The sequence below is a fragment of the Engystomops pustulosus genome, chromosome 5 (genome assembly GCF_040894005.1).
Source record: "Engystomops pustulosus chromosome 5, aEngPut4.maternal, whole genome shotgun sequence".
In the NCBI taxonomy this organism is placed as follows: Eukaryota; Metazoa; Chordata; class Amphibia; order Anura; family Leptodactylidae; genus Engystomops; species Engystomops pustulosus.
Window position 1 is genome coordinate 150994618 of NC_092415.1, and position 20283 is coordinate 151014900.

Here is a 20283-nt window from a genome sequence, read left to right on the forward strand (position 1 = left end):
TTGAGTTACAATGATCATTTTCCTTGCTGTGCTTTAAAATGTTTAACAAAGATTCGGGAAAATGTTGTGTCGTAAATTTCAGCTAATAGAGGGAAATCATATTTTTCTAGATCTTTTACACATCCCTTTCAAAATTAAATTAGTGAGTTCAGTTTCTTCCACTAGACTCCTGCATGAGACTCTGAATGTATGTTTCAAAAGGGTTCGAGCCATGAAAGCCTGACATGTGAGCATACTTGACACTACTGATGAGCCAAGTACGTCTAAATAAATATCAGCCTCATAGGAAGGAAGGGCAACTTGACTTATCAAAAATGTCTGAGACCTAATCTTTCACACATTGCTTCATCTTAAAGGACATCTATTATCAGTTTATTGATGGAAGATGTGTCCTAATAAGAAGTTCCTTAACAACATTATTCCCCTTTCATCTCATCATACTTCTTTTATTATAACTTTATATGTCATGATCATGGAAATATAGAGTTATAAAAGTTATGCACTCCCCCCATAGTGCTAGTAGTCCCACTTGCCGGCAACGCATAGATAGGTGATGGACAGGACTGCTAGCGCTATGGGGGGAATGCATAAATCAGTTAAATGATGGTAGATGTCCCTTAAATTGTAATTGTAGTGTATACAGTTTAAGACCTCATTCACATGGCCGTGTACTCGTCTGTATCAGATCCCGGGTGTAACACAGACCACATGGAGAACGTAGGGAGAGTGAGCGCTCCTCACCCCTCCCATCCATGAATGGGTGCAGTAGCCCTCTATGGGATCTAACAGATCCATTGCCCATATTTGTATTCCATACGTGTCATTTTTTTCTCCTGTTTCTCCCCCATAAGGACACAAATATGGTCCATGTGTCAATATATTGCACAACATCGAAATGTGAGACTGCTGTATAAAATATGCATGAGACACGTCTGTGAAACAACCTAGTGTGCATTTAGCCTAAGGGCTTATTCAGACATGCTTGGCTGTTGCGTGTCGGTCTGTGGTCTGCATGTGGGAAAAAAAAATTGTGTTTATTTATTTTTTTTCACACGGTCTGAACATCTGTGAAAAAACAGACACTTGAACACACCCAAAGAAAACAATGGGTCAGTATGCTATACCCCAAAAAATAGAAAGCATATGGAGGTTAAAAAAAGCCATCTAAATAAGCCCTAACAACGACATTCGCCTTTTGAAGATCTCCGTAAAGCTGATGTGGTGGCCCTTGATGAAAGAGTTTGATAATGCCCGGTTGGCCACAGATGGGAGCACAAGCATATTTTTCAGCTCTTTACCAAGCCTTGCAATCAGCATGACTTATTGGCTGAATTCTTTCCTCTCCTAGTCCCCCATGGGCAGGATTTTGTTAATTACAATTACCCCTTTTCAATTTTTTTTCCAGATTCCCCCCCCCCCTAACTTCAAGATAATTGGTAGAAAGTCAATGACCATAAACATTACCTGTCCCCGGAGCTTAAGTGTAGTGATAAGCGGGTTGTTTAAAAAACATTGTGAAAAAAATTCTGTTCGGGACACAGAATTGAACATGAAGTTGCCCCCAAACAAGAAACCCATTGAAGTCAATGGGGACCTAAATTGTAATGGCTGTGGAGGAAGTAAGGGCTAGAGGCATGAAAAATGGTGATAATAACAGGGTGATTGCCCTGACAAAAATGGACTAGGTAAAGCACTTAAAATAATATAACATTAAAAAAAACTCATAAAAAAAAGATATTGCTAATGTCACTGCGCAATAAGATGGTGTGGCAAAGGAAGCAGTAATAATGACAGTGAGGAGCTGCTAGAAACTTGAAATAATTGGCGTTTTCAAGGTATTGTGAAGTGCTGTGTGTGTATTTCAAAACCTCCTTATAGAGCAGTGACAGTAACTGCTGGTGTATACTGGTACTGTATTAACAGTGACAACTGAGAGTGTGTTAAAATGAAGAAGGCTGCAGATAAGGCACGTGGTCCTGTTGGTGATGGACCTGATTCTGCAGGAAGAGGAAGCATTCCTCAGCTTCCTGTACATGTCTGAACTCCTCAACCCCTCTGCATAGGACCTGTTATAGGCTAGTTCTATTTCTATATGCTGAACGAAAACTGTAATGGGACTGGTTACTTTTCGGATGCAACTGCAGGTCATACTTTTTTCAAATCAATGTTCTGTTTTCTCTGTAGACTATTAAAACGTTCAGAAAAAATTTAAGTTAAAAAAAAAACTGCTTGCTGCAATTAGGTTAGCCAAAGAAAAAAAGGATGCGTATACAATAACTTATAAATTGCAAATTTTATTAAAACGAATTTATTTACCAAGAATGAGTTAAAATAGACAAAACAACAGATATTGGAGCAACATACAGAAATAACATCATTGCACATGGCCCGAGTGTAAACAATAAAGTGTCATCATTGGTTTATCCAGCATAAATACGGTGGGGGAGTAGTACTAGACTCTCTCCGGCTAGTAAGGCTATATCAAATATGAGGTAAAAAGGGGGAGATGGCTATAAACCAAAAATGCCCAAAAATGCACAATAGCCAACAACCTAAACCAGCAAGGGATACACGACGTAAATACACATACAAAACACGGACCAAGACAAAGGGAACCCTGACACGTGTTTCGCCAAACACTGGCTTCTTCTGGGGGAGGCTTCTTCTGGGGGCTTCTTCATAGTAATTAAATCAAAATGGAGATGAAATTTAGACCGATTTTGTCGGTAATTTGTTGTGCAATATCTTACTGCAGAGATACACCACATGTGGACGTTACTTGTTGTAGGGGTGCACAGCTGGGCACAGAAGGCAATACAATTTAGTGGTTTTTATTTGGTTCATGGTGCACTTTTTTGAGTTATAAAATAGATTTTTTTCCCCCCGTTAATATTGCAGGGGCTTATTATTTGCAGGATGAGATGCATTTTGGAGTGGCTGCCCTATTGCCCAAAATGTATTACATTTTTTGTGGGCTGTACTGTAAATGATTTTTGACTTCTTTTTGGTGTTCACCACATACCCTAACTAACATGTTAAATTTATTCTACGGGTGAGTATGATTACTGCGATAGCAAATTATGTTTTACTAATTTTGTACAATTTTTGCATCACCATTTTTCAATAGCATAACTTTTCATCTATATAGCTGGATGAGCACTCGATTTGTTGTGCTTTACAAAAGTACCATTTTTTTGTACTGATATGGTTTTTTGATCACTTTTTATTGCATTTTATGTGGGACTAAATAAATAAAAATCATAATTTTTCATGGGTTTAAAAAGTATCGTTCGATGGGTATAATTAAAATTTTGTTTTATTGTCCATAGCATCACGGACATGGCAATACAACATATGTGGCATTTGTATGGTGATATTCACTTTTTTATTGTATATGTAAGTTTAATGTGTAAAAGGGGGTTTTTGATAAATTTATTAGTTTATTTTTATTTAAAACCTATTTTTATTCCTTTTTTTTTTGCTTGTCCCACTATGGGAACAAGCAATCATCCAATTGATTGTTCATTATTTTAACCTGCAGTACTGTTGCACATTTACTTACCCGATACTGCGGAGTTCACAAAAATGCATTGTCCGACGATAATGCACTGTACAGCGATTCACTAAGATCTGCGCCTGATATCCTGCATGTGTCCCTAACCCGCTCAGGTCCGACAGAGTTCACCTTCTTCCTGGTGCATGTAAGTGCTTTGGATTGCAACACAATTTGAAAGTTACATCCCAGGCTCAGTCCAAATCAGTCGGATCGTCTGACAGCACGGCCCCAGATTTCTGCCGCATGAAAGCCAGCGCACCTGCACAAACAATCTGATTGCGTGTGACACAATCCCAACGCAAATCCGTTAAATACCTGTCAAAGCTGCGCAATTCCCGAAAACTGTGAAAAGTCCGACAAAAGTGAGTAGCACGACCCTTCGTAAATAAGCCTCTAAGAAGCTGTATGTAACAGGACCTTACAGGCATTTACTATGGACAACCCTGGGGTCATAGCAACTATTGGCACCCCCCAGAAACATTCCAGTGGGTACCGATTGAGCAGGTAGGTGCCCTGCAGCCATTTAAATGCAGTGGTCACAAAGCCTGCTCCAACTGCAGGTGTTACACGGGGATCTCAGTGATAGATTACTGCTGGCACCCCGTTTTTCCTGATGCTGGCTCCACTCTGATGCAGAGCTGAACTGGCATTGGCTCAGCGCTGTGCCACTACGGAGCTGAGCGCTAATAGAGGTACTCTGCCCGGTACTAGTATGGCACAGAGCACTAAGTGGTTAAAAAGAAAATTGTACACCTCTGCTCTATGCTATGGTTTTGCTACCAGTTCAATATTGAATGGGCATCCAATAATACTCAGGTCTTATACTGCTGGCATAACACTTTTAAATGCTTGAGAAAAAACACAAATGCGTGTTAAAGTGTATGTAAAGAGATAAAAAACAGAAACTACAAGTAAAAAATTCTCCCAGATAAGACCTACAACAAACATGCTTGGTCCATGGAAATCTGCATGTCAGCTCCGATTGGCCGAGAATGGTGAAGAAGGCAACAGCCCTTGCATCATATAACAGTGCATCATGATGCAAGGAAATACTCGGGTACTGATGCAAAGACTTTTTACTTTTGTGGGATTTTTCACCAAAATATTTTGCAAATACACTACAGACTTTAGCACATTATAATCCAGCTTTATCAAGCTTTCCAAGTTACTATGAAGAGCTCCTAAGACAGTCTTAAAACTGGCGCACAAATCCTGCCTTATGATAAATCTCCCCATGGTGTTTGGCCAATGCTCCTTTTTCTATATAAATCTCAAATGTCTTAATTGGCAAATGGTAGGCACATGTCCGGCTTTTTATTGGACCCAAGAGCTTCAGGTTATGCCTCTGTGTGGTTAGTGGTGTTAGTGGTGCTCTGCTTAGCAAATCAGTCATTTAATGTAGGTAGGTTCTGAGCGAGAGATCCACATTAAAATAAAAACATATTATAGTATTGCGGTTTGGTACTTCTGAGATACTCAGAGACCTAGCTTTCTTCATCTCCTTGCCTGAACTTGTACAAATACATATTTTGTGTTCCGAGATAAAGTCTATGAAGTACAATCAGTCTAGTGATTTCATGTATAGAAAAAGTGTATGATGTTGAAATTAAAATAAAGGAACATTACCCAATCAAAAAATAACCTGCAGCTTATTTATTTATAATATTTACTTTTTTCATTTACAAGTCAAGTTTTAGATAAATATGAGTTTGAAAAGATTGCCCCGAGTGACCAGCCGAGCTGTTTGATACACATAAGCCACACCAAAGACAAGCACAAGTGTTCTGCAAACTAAAAGGGTGGTGAAAAGGTTAGTTTAAATGAGTTATTAAATATTGATTCTCGGATTTAAGAAGTGATTGTGTGTTATTGCGATATTGTGAAAGTGGAGAAAACATATGTTCAAATGCAGCTCAAACTGTAGGCATTTACTGCTGTATTTCCACTCTTTTCTATTAAATTATATGCTGTACAATTGGCCGCATATATATAAAAACAACTTTTGTAAAATGCATGAGATAATAGACTATCATTTGGTTCACAAAATGTAAGAATTCATGACATCCTAACGGTAGTCATTAGGTACTTTTTACCACAATGGTTAATGATTGGTTTGTACAGGAGCCCTGAATTCTGACCATGTGAATAAGATTCAATTAGCCTCCCCTATTTATAACAGTCGATATACAAGTAGTGCCGAGTTGGGTGGAATAATACCATTTTGTTGGTAGTACTACTAATGTAGTTCACATAGTACAAAACTGCTCTTAGAAAGAGGTCTTCTGCTATTTATCTCGTTACAGGGAGAATAAAGCATTGTTAAAGTATTTCAGGGGTAAGGAGAGAACATCAAAATTGAATTAGTGAGGTGCAGACACCTGACACCCCACCAAACAGCTATTATAGCAGCCACTACTTCCAGAACTAACAGAGAAAACAGGCTCTACAGAGTACTGAGCTGTGCTAACTATAGTTAAAAAGTTTGACCCAAATATTGAAGTTTCCACACGCTAGGGAATAAGTAGCTGATCAATGAGGGCCTGACTGGTAGAACCCCCCTATTCAGGAGAAAGGGACCCCTAACTCCTCAGAGAATGTGCATCTGCTCTTACTAATGCCGCTCAGTTCAATTGTATGGGATGATGGAGGAGCCGGAAACAGCTGCTAAGATTACCAGAGATGGGCTTTCAATGAAGTTTGACATTTACTTTTTATATTTGCATTAGTCCACCACCCAATCCCCAACATAAAGGCAGCAACCCCTGTAACCTTTGCAATCCCATGTTTTTGTAACATGCAGTACAATGTCAACTTTCATGATTTCTTTAATATGTCCCAGTGAATGGGTCTCATTGGGTTTCTTATTGCTCCCAGAGACCATACATGGAAAAGTCAAGGAAGCACATTATACAAAAATATAGTGCATACAATTCTTTTCTCATATCACTTAATAAAAACATTCCTGTTGCTTATATTTGGTCAAATATAGTACAATTCTGAGATTATGATACCATTTAATGGCTAACTCAAAGGTATTACAAGCAAGCTTTTGGAACTGCTGAAATGACACCATGCATAATGAGGGGCCTAAGATGCCCTAAAAGTTTGCTTAAAGAGGACCCGTCACCCTCAAAAATGGCACTAGGAGCTGCTTACTAAAGTAAGCAGTAAATTGGGCATGTGAATCTACCCCTGTATTTATGTAGTATGATGGGAAAAAGGTGAGCTAGTCTTTATTTGCTACTTTAGACTTCTATTCCAATACAAATATTAAGGTGTTACATGGGTCACTGAATTTAATTGCAGAACTCCTTTAACACATGTTTAACCAGGCTAACCTAGCCAAATGTCATATATGATTTATGTATAAAGGTGAGACAGATTGCAAAACACAGAACCTAGAGCTCTGGGAAATTGGGAACTCTTAAGAAAATGCCTCACGCACATGATCATTTATGGGGCCACGTGCTAACTGCGCAATTTGTGGCAAGCTCATGGACCCTATTGAGTCCTATTAGACATAGCCACAGTGTTACTGTGGTGGTGGGGAAACCCCGCTCATATCAGCCTGACCACAAACAGGCCTAAGGTAGGGACTATACAGCAACATTTGTAGCACTAGTTATTGTTTGAACCCAACATGAGCAGTAATAGGCAGGAAGGTACTTCTAAACATGCTTCAATATTACGGCACACGTAAAGGTGCGGGCTCACTACCGCAGCCAGCATCATACTGAACGGGTGTAAGTTGCAATATGCTCTAACACCCGGGACTGGAGATTGCTCCAATCGTGGGCAAGAACCCCTTACACAAATGTGACCTCTTACCGAAGTGACCGCTTACCAGGGGGGTATGATCCTCCGATGGCAACCCCAGGGACTGACTAGTGCCTCAAGGCAGGGCTGGCATCAGCACCCGGCTTACCCAGACAAGCGCCAGGGCCTCCAAGCTCCCAGAGGGCCTCCCAGCCTTAACAATCAAAAAATCTCACTTATATTGGCGACAGCATCCTTGTGTCGCCGATGTAATTGAAAGATAGTTTAGCATCTCTTTTACGACCTCCTCATGTGACAAGGGGCGGTACCCCTAGCGGATCCTAGGAATAGGACAATTTATATTGGACAAAGATAATTCTGTGTCGTCTGCAGTAGAGTGTCTCTCACTATATAGAGGAGGCTTGCCAGCCTGCCATGTTGATTTCCAGGCACATTCGTCCGTGCTACGCTGAAGATTAGAAGTGAAGAGCATGACAGAGCCGCTGGACCTGCGTTCTTGAGGTAAGTCAGAGTTTATTTTTAGAGCTTACTGCTTTATGAGTATAGTATTTTAATATACATATTTAATCCCCCCCTCCTCAAATTGGAGAGGAGGCAAGGCTCTTCCATGACTTAATATGAGGAGAGGAGGCAAGGTTCTTCCATGAATTAAATAGAGGAGGCAAGGCTGCAGCCCCTTCCATGAATTAATTAGAGGAGATGAGGAGGCAAGGCTGCAGCCTCCTCCATGAATTAATTAGAGGAGGTGAGGAGGCAAGGCTGCAGCCTCCTCCATGAATTAATTAGAGGAGATGAGGAGGCAAGGCTGCAGCCTCCTCCATGAATTAATTAGGGGAGATGAGGAGGCAAGGCTGCAGCCTCCTCCATGAATTAATTAGAGGAGGTGAGGAGGCAAGGCTGCAGTCTCCTCCATGAATTGCTAAAAGGAGGCAAGGCTGAAGCCTCCTCCATGAATTAATAAGAGAAGGCGAGGAGGCAAGGCTGTTCATGAATTAAAGTACAAAAACACACACATATTTGGTATCAGCATGTCTTTAATCCGTGCAATACATCAGAAAACATTATTGGACCAGCTCCGTGATCGCTGTAAAAAATAAAACCCCCAAAAAACTTACCAAAATTGGTACCACTGAAAAGAACAACTTGTCACACAAAAAAGCCCTAAACCAGCTCTGTTAACCAAAACAATACTGGTTATTCCTCTGAAAAAAATGAAATGCTAAAATGTGATTTTCTATATTCTAGTTTTTCAATAAAATTGGACAAATATAAAGAAAACTATACAAATGAGCTATTGCTCTATTGCTGTAATCGTAGTGATCCATAGATTTAAGATAATATATTTATTTTTATGGTACAGTGAATGACCCCCCCAATACTAAAAATCTGAAATAAGAATTGATGATTTTCTTTTCCTCCACACATTAAATAGTTAATGAAATTGATCAATAAATGTAAGCGTTCTAAAATGAAGTATTTGTAAAGTACATCTCATCCAGCAAAAAATAAGCCCTCATAAGGCCAAATTGCCAAAAATATAAAAATTGATAATGCAAATCTACTCTGAATGGCACACCTTCCCTTAAAGGAAACCTACCACTTCTGATGGTAGGTATTAATACCTACCATCAGAAGTGGTAGGTTTCCTTTAAATGCCTTGTCATGTGCTCATACAGCAGGTTACCACCATATATGGGGTACCAAACTTTGTGGAGCATTTTGAAATTTTAACCATTGTGAATGTGTTTTTGAAAAATATATTTATTTAGCCAAAAAAATGTACAATTTCCAAATTGAACCTCCATTTTGTTTTAACCCCTGTGGGTTGCATGGTGGTTTCTTTAGTAGCACTACAGCCTTGCAGCCCTTGGGTTCCTGGGTTCAAGTTCCATCCACATCTGCAAAGAGTTTGTATGTTCTCTCCGTGTTGGTGTGGGTTTCCTCCCACACTCCAAAACATACTGGTAGGTTTATTAGATTGTGAGTCCCATTGGGGACAGAAACCGATTTGCCAAGCTCTGTGCAGCGCTGCGTAATCTGTGAGCGCTATATAAATGAGTTATTATTAAAGGGTTAACACACTTCATAAAAGTTGTTTTACAACTACAGGGGTGTAGTTTATATAATGGGTTAATTTATGGGGTTTTCTATTATTTAGGCCTCTCAAAGTTACTTGGAAGCTAAACAGGCCCCTCAATAGCATGATTTTGCCTAAGGAACATTCGTGGCAATCGTGAAGCTGGTAAGGGGCTCTCGAAGTGCCCCTCTAATACATCAGCCCTCGTTTGTCTTCAGCTTTAGCATGGATGTATTTTCTTTGGTCTGTTGCATCCCTACATTTCTTGCAAAAATTGAGAGCACATGCTGTCAAAGTAAATACGAATGCAAAATTTACTTGGTTGGAATATCTAACCAGAATATTTGTAATAATGATTTAATCATTTCCCATAGAGGTTTGTGAAGACCAAAATGTGCAAAATATAACTTTATTTCTATAAAGGACACATAACACAGAGACAAAATATACTGTCTGGAAAGAAATACAAGACTGTGCTCTGCCCGGGAAACATTGTCTGTGCCCTAGAATGCCTGAAGAGTCCATGACAGCTGGAGCACTACTGAGCGGATCTCACATAAAGAGTCATTTGGGAGCTCTCTATAGGGCCTTATAGACACTACTGCGAATGGCAGCTGCAAGCTACTCTACAAACTGCATCTATCTCATGGCCGCTCTCCATTTCTATTATGCACCGTGTTTCTCAGCACCGTCATTGAGTAGAAAAAGAGAGCAGGTCCTGTACCTGCCCAGCCGGCTCCCTATAGAGAGGGGTAAGGAGCCGGCTGACCACAACGCAGTATGCCAGGTAGAGGACCTGCTCTGTTACCGCTATAGAGAGGGGTAAGGACCTGCTCTGTTACCGCTATAGAGAGGGGTAAGGAGCCTTCCCATCTCAAAGAGGCCGCTAACTTCCCTGGTCAGTTCAGGAACTTTTAGCTGTTACAGACTATGCTTTTTGGAGGGAACACAGTCATGCATAGCCTCGCAGATAAAATACAGTCAGTGGCTGGCAGACTAGGCACTTACTGTAACTAAATATGAATTAGACACTTGGGTATGGTAGGGGATAATGTGAGTGCTATTTACCTCACTCTAAGCCCTGGGCCACCAATGTTTACCTGCTGGAACCACCCAGATTGTGATATATACAATATATATGACTTCACAATGAGGTATTTGAACAGTATTGGTGGCAGGTGCCCACAGCTACAGTCTTCTCCAGCGGTCTCCATCGGGTTAGCTCTTCTTTTTTCTTGTATCTTCTGTTTGTGAAGATGATGTGTGAAGTAAAACCAATCCACAAAGTGTAATTGAGATTCCAACCCACCAAAGCATGGCACGAGATTCTCCAAACAGAACTTTGCCAAGGACGGCCTGCAGATAATGTACACAAAATGTATAAACCACAAATCAGAAGAACACAAAAAACACAAAAGTAAAACTAGGAGTCTGTAAGATAGTGGAGCATGGTTGCTTGTTACAGATGGCAGCAAAGTTTCCACTCAAGAAATTTAGCAGAAACGTAAGTGCTTGCAGGTATAGAATGGATTATATGTATAAGCAATAAATTATTTCATACATTAATCATTGTAAAATCATAATGTATTTATTATGTAAATGAGGCTGGTCACATGGTCAGAGGCAGTGATGTCACTCCTGTTACCCCTCCCCTCTCCTCCCCCTGCTCATGTCTGTGTGTAATGTATAGTAAAGCATGGCTAGTGTGTGCCCTGTTTCTGCTGACATGCTGGATCCTCCTAATATACAGGTGAGAGACACAGACATCAGCTACACACGAATCTGACATGTTCTGCTGTAACATGGCTGCCTGGAGCTGCTGTATCTCTCCTATATACACACACACATGCACACACAGGCTGCAGGGGGCGCCAGCACCAGGAAGCACATCATTATACAGCCTCACATCATTATACAGGCTGTCAGTCATGCACTGGGGGTGTGGCTGTACCTCCCACTCATGAATAGAGTGGACAGCTTGAATATGCTAATGCTTCATTGGACATTTCACAGGTCATTTTCATACAGCTTTAGGACCTCATTGCTTAGGTTTACAGGCATGTAGAGGGACAATGAAGGGATAGAGGCAATGTTTTCTAATGGCAGTTTATGAAAATATATTTAGTTTAGGGGGGGTATTTTGCATGACGGGTTCTCTTTAATGGTTTTGAGAATATGAATGAGAACATATATTCTGCCTTTAAAAAAAAAAACCCAAAATATCCATCAGATTTAGATGAATAAATAATGTGTCTGACATTTTTGTATAGAAATACTCACCGACGACACAAAATTGGAAGCAGTGGTGGTCACAGTGGCCGCTGCTGAGGACGATGAATATCTTAATGCTTTAGCAAAAAACGTCCACATGGCGGCATTACATGCAAACACCAGCGCAGCACAGCCCAGGCGGAGGAGGAGGTGGACCTACGATCAGCAAAACACAGGATAAAGGTACCAAGGTATTCCCGCTCTGTGTTTTTGTTGTGTTTTTAAATGCATCCAAAACGAAAGTGGGATGGGGTTTGGCCAAAATTGCGCATGTGCGTTTTGGACAAACCCCCTCCCACTTGTATTTTGGATACGACCAAAAATGCAACAAATACACCATGTGGTAAACCACCCTTAGGTGCTCGATGACGAAGCCTGAGCCCCCCAGGGTAATTTGCATAACGTTTATAAATCTATATTCTCACAATCCCGGCAAAGAGTTATAATTAAAGAAGTCCTGAGGCTGCGGTCACACGTTGTGTTTTGTTTGCGTTTAACACAAAACGCAACGCATCTTCTTATTAGTACACATCTACCACCAGTAAACTAATGGTAGATGTCCTTTAGCTTCCATTAAACTGTAGACTTAAATAATTTTTGTAAGGATTATAATTAAAAGTTATATGTGCCATATTGCGTTCATCCGAAATCACTACCATCATCAATGAATATTAATTATTAGCAGAAAGTCAGTAGTTTGCAGCCTATTGAATTTACAAGCTAATTTTTTCTGCTCTAAAAAGCTGGCGTCATGTAACATAAAACAATGTATATAAAGAAGTATATAAAAGGTAACAAATGGTCACTGCACACTTTTTTTTTTTTTAACTTTTGTTTTATCGTTGCCATGTAATAGACACTGCCCGTGTGACCAGATGTCTGCACAGCGCACTTCCCGGGTGTTCCCCGTCACTCACCCACTCACAGGCATCAGCCCGCTCCATTACCGCCGCTTCACACAGGTTCCGCACATAGTCCGCGCCGAGGGCCAGCTTAGCGAAAGAGGCGGACAGCGCCCCCAGCAGCCCAGCCACTGCACTGCAGCCCCAGCCCGGCCACATTGCATAGCAGTGGGGGAAACTTGCTTCCTGGTTGACCACGTGATGAAATAACGCGCCGAGACGTTAGCGCGGCAGCCATGATACATAGGGGCAGCCTGCCCACTCATCATTCATATGGTGCCCCCAATCATTCTAGAACAGGGTCGTGGTGGTTTTTGAATTCAGCAGCAAAAAAACAAAACAAAAAACAAACAAACAGCCATTGTGTTCCCACTATAGGTCAGGGAAGATCGTAATGGTTTTATTTATGATAATGTAATTCTCACCTACAGAACAAAATATATTTTATGTCTTTCATATTTGTCATATATATGTCAATTCATATTTTATGTCATTTTTAAATCTAATGTTTTACAACAGTCTTTCCATACTTTATTAATTTACTGAAAACGAATAAAATCACAGTGAGTGTCATGTAGGTGACATGCTGTCTGTCCATTCATCAGATAACCCATTTTCAACTCAGCTCCATTTAGAGGGATCCTTATGGACTGGTGGTTTAGTATCCCAAATCACCTCATATTACTTTAAGCGTATACAGAGGAAAAAAAAATAGCTTTATACTCACCTTCTTCCCTTTGCACCCGCATCCAAAATAAAAATTGATGATTTTGTTTATGTGCCCCTTGAAGGAGTTAATAAAAGCTCATGAATAATAAATAAATAAATGAATGATCTACACAGTGTATATAATCCTGCAAATAATAAACCCTCATATGTTTGCATTACCAACAAAAAAACCCTTTAGCCTGTACAATGTGACAATATAAATGTTCTCTGAATGGCTCTGCTTCCATTCTATGCCCGGCCGTGTGGCCATACAGTAATTACCACCACATATGGGGTATGGGTACACTCAGGAGAAACTGGGTATCAAACTTTGCAGAGCATTTCATCATTTAATTAATTGTGAAAGTGTCATTTTTGGCCCAAATGAATGTATTTCCACTTAAAGGGTTAATAGACTTAATTGTAGTTGTTTTACATATGTAGAGGTGTGTAGTTTCTATAATGGGGTAATTTATGGGATTTTACTATTATCTACGCCTTTCAAAGACACTAAAAAGCAGAGTTGTCCCTCAAAACTTGAGTCTTGGAGACGACTCATGAAAATTTCTTCATGAAAATGAGAAAAATCGTGCCTAAAAGTTCTAAGCCTTATAACATCCTAGTAAAACAAGAGGACACATAAAAAACCATGCCATCATAAAGCAGACATTCCAAAAATGTTAGTTATCAAGCTATTTGGGTAGTATAACTGTCTGCATGGAAAGCAGAACATTTCAAGCTTTGAAAATGAAGAATTTTTAGAAACCTTTGCAAAATTTTCATATTTTTCAGAATGAAACACAAAATTTTACATGTAAATGTGTCACAAGAAAACCAATCACCTGGATATGTTAAAGCATTAAAGTTATAACCAATGGCGGATCTTCATATAGGCGGCATGGGCGGACACCCGGGCCCTATATGAAGATCTGACATCAGTCTTAGAAAAAAAAAAAATCTATACTCACCTTCCGGCTTCTTCTCCTCGGCCCTTCAGCTCCGTCTTCCGGCCGTGTGAAGTCATAGCCTATGCGCCGCGCAGACCCTTACACTATGACATCACATGGCTGTGACATCACCGCGCCTGGAGGGGGTTTATTTAAAGGGAGGGGCATCAGGGGTGGACTTTTAATTAAAAAAAGGGCTTCTGCGGTGTGCACTTCATTTATAATGGGGGGATTTATGTATAGGGTGGCATCTGCTGTGGACACTTCATTAAAGGGGGCATGTGCTGTGGACATTTTAGTAAAGGGGGCTTTGTTGAAGGACATTTCATTAATGAGGTGCAGCTGCTGCTGGACATGTTATTAGAGTGGCGGATGCATTTCCTACCCTAGGTCTTGTACTCTAGTCAATAACTCTTCCCAGTTTTCTTTCTTTTTTTTTTTTTTGGGGGGGGGGGAGCACAGGTGCGGGGGCCAGCATCTACATCTCCCACACTGTCTGGGAGATCTGCTCTGGATGGGAGTCGGGGTGGAGGGTTTCATGCAGTTAGGGAATGTGATTGGCTTTCCTAAATAGATGGGTTATAAGAGCACGTGTGAAGTTCTTCTTTCATTTACAGTATAAGATTAAGGAGATTGAGTATATAGAGTAGCAGATACTTGAAAAAGGAGAAAATTGTAGCACATCCAACGGAATTAAAACACTTTATTCTTCATTCTTAAAAGACATACATCGGTGTGTAAGTAGGCATAAAGAACCTACGCATTTCAGCTTGTCTAAGCCTTACTAATGGTGTAATAAAAACAAAGTGAAAACACACATCAAATGCTCTACAAACACCTGATTGAACAGATACGTAGTATCCGGTTAGGATGGAGACAAAGAAGCAAATCGCAGCAGAGAACAGAACTGTGTTCACAAATGACAAACAGAGCATTGCAAGCTACATTGACATGGCCTACCAGATTTAGCAAATATATAGCGATATTCCTTGAATAATGACGATTTGTAAAAAAATATACATATACAGATAAATACTATGCAAGAGGCATAAATTAGTTTGAAAAGAGAGAGAGAGCACATGCAAACAAGCATATTCAATGAAAGTTTCAATATATATGACAAATCATTCTTGGAATTCATGCCGTCAGGGTATCTGCACCCCAGGGCTAGAATCCAATATGCCTCTCGTCTTAAAAGGTTTTTTTTTTTAATCCCCCCCCCCTCGGGCAGGACAATGCACACGTTCAAACCCGAGGAAACGGAGGGAGGAGAAATTCCTATTGTGATGTTCAATGAAATGTTTTGCTGCCCCAGAAGCATTTATATCACTGTTCTTAATGTTAGTGATGTGTTGGCCGATTCTAGTTTTTATCTTTTGGACAGTACAGCCTACATACATAGATGCCTGTACATTCAGTACAACGGATGTGGCAGTTTTCTAAATGTAAAGAGTTGAAATCTGCAGAATGACATTAGATTCCACCCTTCTCTGTATGTGGAAGAGAAGACATCCTGAAGAATCTGAAGCAAAAGCTTAACCAAAATCCACAATGAATCTACACATATTACATCAGATTCACCACAGATTTTGGCTTGGATTTACCTGAAAAATGAGTATGAAATTATCAGCATCCATAGTAGGGAAACAACTAACCTCCTTCATTCCAGAGATACCACATAGGAAACCTCCACTGGTCATGACAGAAAATTGTAGCATTTTGTCTGATGTTTGTGTGGTGGATTATCAAGCCGAAACTGAATGTTTGTTTTTCTCCTGGTCATGTATAGTCATGTTTGTTATAGCTCCCTTTCTGCTGCTGTCACACACTTTTTATGTATATAAGAATTGCAAAGTGTGAGAGATTTCCTTCTAGTGCAGCCGCCTATCTGCTCCCAGCAGCCACCATCAAGACTGTTATGCCCCTTCCACCTGAATGTTTACATGTGCGAGTTTATGACATATAAGACTCACACTGGATGCTGACATTCAGAAGGGAGCCCACATCATGTCACTAGGCTTCTTGGTGGAGTCATGCTGAATGCCAAGGGGGTTGCCTATAGCCTCTTGCCGCCCTTTATTGGTTTTGAGTTAACATTTTTTGCTCTCCTGTAGTCGAGTGGGCTATGACTCAGGGCACACAATTTAAGTTGCCCGAAATGTGTCAACCAGTATATGTTTGGCAATACCAACTTATTTGTTTTTAACATTTATTAAGAAACTGTGGTGCTGGGATCCTTCTCCGGTTTTCAAGTAAGAAGCTGTATGAGGGCTTGTACTTCCTAGTGGCTCCATTCTAAATAAATACCAGTGGGCGCTATTTTCCATTATGGAGACAGATTGTTGATTACATCACAGGGAGCAAAGACCTGATCCAAGATGGCAGAGCCAGGATTTGAATGACACCCATGATAGTTACCAGCACTGATTGCAGGCGTTTTGCTGCGGTAAGCAACTCTCTACCTGTATGGAGAGGGCTCAGCCCCTTGAGCAGCATCGGCTGATAATCTGTGTGGCACCAACAGGAAGCGAGAGAGTCCTCATAAGAATCTATAAGAATCCATTTCATTTGACTGTCCAAATGATTTTTTTTTTCATTATGCGTTTCAAATAATTTGCAATAGGTAGAGGTGTATTCATCTGTGTTTATCTCAATTTGCTTATTCTTTTCATAAATTATTCATTAATCCCCATGAGAGTATGCATTGCTTTGTATGGTATATCAAAGGTTATGAAGCAGGTTAAAAAAAAAACCAACAACATTAATATCAATGGAGCAATATGGGGTTGTTTGCCTAATAGGAGCCTCTGCTGTTCAGCCAGGGAGTAAGGATGTGTCCAAACTGAGGTTTCCAGTATGTCGAGACTGTAACATACAGTACATGGAGAACAATAAGCACCCAAAAAGAAGCAGGAAAATGAATGGTGGGTAATATTTATTGTATATTTTTAATCAATTAAGTTCTTATGCTAGAAAATTGTTATTCTTCCAGACCTCTTAAAGATTATATCCAAAATGTGATTTATAGTTCGTTATACGCTCTCAGAAATGGAAAAAAACAGAAAGAGAAAGACAAACGTGTACAATTTACATGTATATTCTACAGAGAAAAAGTCACAACACATATTTACATTTCTACATTATGTAAAGCTGCCACTTTTTCAAGGTTGTACAATTCTGTTTCAGCTATTCTAGTCCCAATATTAAAACTTGTACAATATCCTATTCAAAATGAAGACTGCTCAAAACTTCATTCAAACTTATCAGAATAGACAAAGCCAGACCTATAGAAGCAGAAACATCACCGGAATGTCTAACACTGCATTCACTACTATCAATTTTCCTGGTACCTCAGCATAGCAACACATGGACAGCCAAATACAATACTATATATTCTGATATAAATAATGATCTGTCTGATCATCAGTTAATGACAGAAGTTTGTATCCCAGTCCATAAATCATGTGTCCACAAAGCCACTGTCTTGGCCTAATATTAACTGGTCTGAAATCTGAGCAGCTAAACTGAAGTAAGCATGTGAGCATGGATATTACCTACAGGGGTTGAACCTATCCACAGGATAGGGAATAAGAAAGTGATTGGTAAGGTCCCTGTCTGATCACAAAAGTGAGTCCCTCTAGCAATCTGGAGAACAGATTGTACTTGATGGATGGAGCGGCAAGACGAGTGAGTGCCCTACTGCTCCATTCAATTGTAAGGGAGTTTCAGAAATTGCAGAGCACAGCAATTGAATGCAGGGGGCAAGATACATGCTTGACTTGATGATCCGGCCAATAATAAGAGTGTGATCCCGTTCTCCGTATTTCTGGGGGTCCCAGCATTTGTAGCCTTATCGATCAGCTTTTTATCCCTTATTCCAGTTACTGTTGGCGATTACACCGGTGTCTGTCACACAGTTATAATGCAGCAGATGAAATCTCAACAGGCAGAGATGGAATAAAGGCTCAGAAATAGAAGGCTGTCTAGCTGGAGTGCCTTTTAAATAATTAAACCCACAGGATCTGAAGGAATTCTATACATTTCACATTCATTTGTGTGGTTACCAGAAATTCTAATCAAGTCCTATGTGCATTTATATCTACTCACTATAAAATAGGAACCTTACAACAGATACATTTAGCTACCAGTGTAAATTCCTGTTTCTTTTGGAATCTTTTAGCTAAAAGTGGACAATAATTTTGTGTGGCTTTTTTTTTCCTTAAAAACGCTCTAATCCTGGTTGTTGAGAGAATATACAACACAGGTATGAAATCTGTCAAGTCCATACAGACATTTTTCAGATTCTGAGAGAAGATTTGGACAATTGAAAGCAGAAGTATAGGTCTTCGCAGGTTATGATGGAGGTGTGTACAGATCCATCTTAAAAAAATATCTTCTTTCATGACATGTCCGCAGAAAGTTCTTTGAGTACAACATTTTCAGCTCGCAACCGGCTTACTTCCTAATTAGAAAAAAAAACAACAATATTTAATTTATTGATATGTAAATATATTTTCTTGCAGTTCTCACCAATTGTATTGAGCAAAAAAGGGTTTATATCTCAAACTGTGAATTCTAAGTAGTTTTAGTTTTTTAGTTTAGTATAGGCTATACGAGTATCACCTATGTCATACTGTCCTAGAATAGCATAAAATGTGATTAGGCAGGAAAGTGACACCCCTACCACACAGTGGCTATAACAAGTAACCATCCATGAACGATTATAGGAGAGGGTTTCTTGGCACCCCTTCCCGATCTGCAGGGGCATGTCCTAGAAAATTGGACATGGCCGGTGTTCTAACAAAAGTGCAACAATAAATTGTACAAAATGTGGCAGATTTATTAGGCACAAACTAAACCAACTAATATGAGGTGCAAAGTATGACTAGGCCTTCCCATACTGCAGCAGATTTATCAATCAGCATCAGACACTGGGACAAATCTTTTGCAGTATAAGACTATCTGGCTACACTTGGGATAAATCTGCCTCACTCTGTTCACAAATTATTACCACATAATTGTATATGTAGACAAAATTAATGTTTGTGCCAGCAAAACCACTTTCCCACCTTAAAGGGATGTTCCCACTTCAGCAAATAAATGTTATTGTTTGTGCGATGGAAAGTTGTACAATTTTCCAATATACTTTGTGTATCAATTCCTCAGTTTTCTAGATCTCTGCTTGCTGTCCTGCCATAGAAAGCTTCATGAATGACCATGGTCAGATTTCTGTCTACTGGAAGTAAACAATTAAGCCTTCTATAGAAGGACAGCAAGCAGAAATCTAGAAAACTGAGGAATTGATACAGAAAGTATATAGGAAAATTGTATACACACAATAATATTAATTTAATAAAATGGAAATACCCCTTTAGGTACACAGACCTTTGTACCTTTTTTTGCCTACTCAAATTCCAAAAACATCACCTTTTTATTCTTTTTCTGATATGGACATACGAGTGCTTGTTTTTTGCAGCAAGATCTGTATTTTACAATGGGTTAATTTTTATGGTAAAAATGACAGAAGGATTAAAATTTATTAACGCTTTCCTGCAGCGGAATGGAATAAAATAACTGTTTGGCTCCCTCCCCTTTTTATAGATTAAAACATTTGCACAGTTGACCATGCAGAATAATTATTCATAATAAAATTATTCTGTTGGTTAGTATGAGTAAGGAGACACTTAACATGTACAGGTTTTCATACGTTTTACTACTTTAGCAAATTTACACCTTTTAAAAAAATCTGCACCATTTGTGTCACCATATTCTGAGGGCTAGAACTTTTTTCTTCCTCAAATCAAAAAAGGAATATTACGCCTGGTTTATTGGTAACGGTTAGATTGGCACTATTATGGGGTACACCTGACGTTTTGATTGTTTTCTATTACATTTTTTTGGAAGTGCTACAATTGCAATTTTTAAATTAGTGAGGAGTATCTTGTACGTACTCCTTACATACACGATAGGTTCTGTAGGTTTGTTCTTAAGTTGAATTTGTATGCAAGTAGGAACTGTACATTTTAGAATTGTAATCCCAGTATT

At 39.6% G+C, this 20283-nt stretch overlaps 2 protein-coding genes and 1 long non-coding RNA gene across 5 annotated transcripts in view; 1 reads left to right on the forward strand and 2 right to left on the reverse strand.

Annotated features, from left to right (window-relative positions):
* Window positions 1-9219: 9219 nt before the first annotated feature.
* Window positions 9220-12804, reverse strand: TMEM42 (transmembrane protein 42). Of its 2 annotated transcripts, XR_011855870.1 has the most exons (4): window positions 12599-12804; window positions 11691-11837; window positions 10241-10766; window positions 9221-10206 (listed from the first exon to the last, which is right to left on the reverse strand). XR_011855870.1 is itself a non-coding variant. In XM_072153420.1 (3 exons), the coding sequence occupies exons 1-3, from the start codon at window positions 12740-12742 to the stop codon at window positions 10629-10631; spliced, it is 429 nt and encodes a 142-aa protein (XP_072009521.1). In that variant the 5' UTR covers window positions 12743-12804; the 3' UTR covers window positions 9220-10628. The 2 variants fall into 2 exon arrangements, 1 of the variants encoding a protein (XP_072009521.1); XM_072153420.1 differs by having other exon boundaries at window positions 9220-10766.
* Window positions 10591-20283, forward strand: part of LOC140133343 (uncharacterized) — a 47854-nt gene continuing 38161 nt past the window's right edge. Inside the window, exons 1-2 of the long non-coding RNA XR_011855871.1 lie at window positions 10591-10914; window positions 11681-11864. This is a non-coding gene — a long non-coding RNA (uncharacterized lncRNA). The remainder of the gene's footprint in view (window positions 10915-11680; window positions 11865-20283) is intronic.
* The window catches only part of KIF15 (kinesin family member 15), a 51170-nt gene continuing 48043 nt past the window's right edge, over window positions 17157-20283 (reverse strand). For both annotated transcript variants that reach the window (XM_072153416.1, XM_072153415.1), the window contains one exon: window positions 17157-18700. In XM_072153416.1, the coding sequence (XP_072009517.1) occupies window positions 18638-18700 (63 nt within the window). In that variant the 3' untranslated portion in view covers window positions 17157-18637. The remainder of the gene's footprint in view (window positions 18701-20283) is intronic.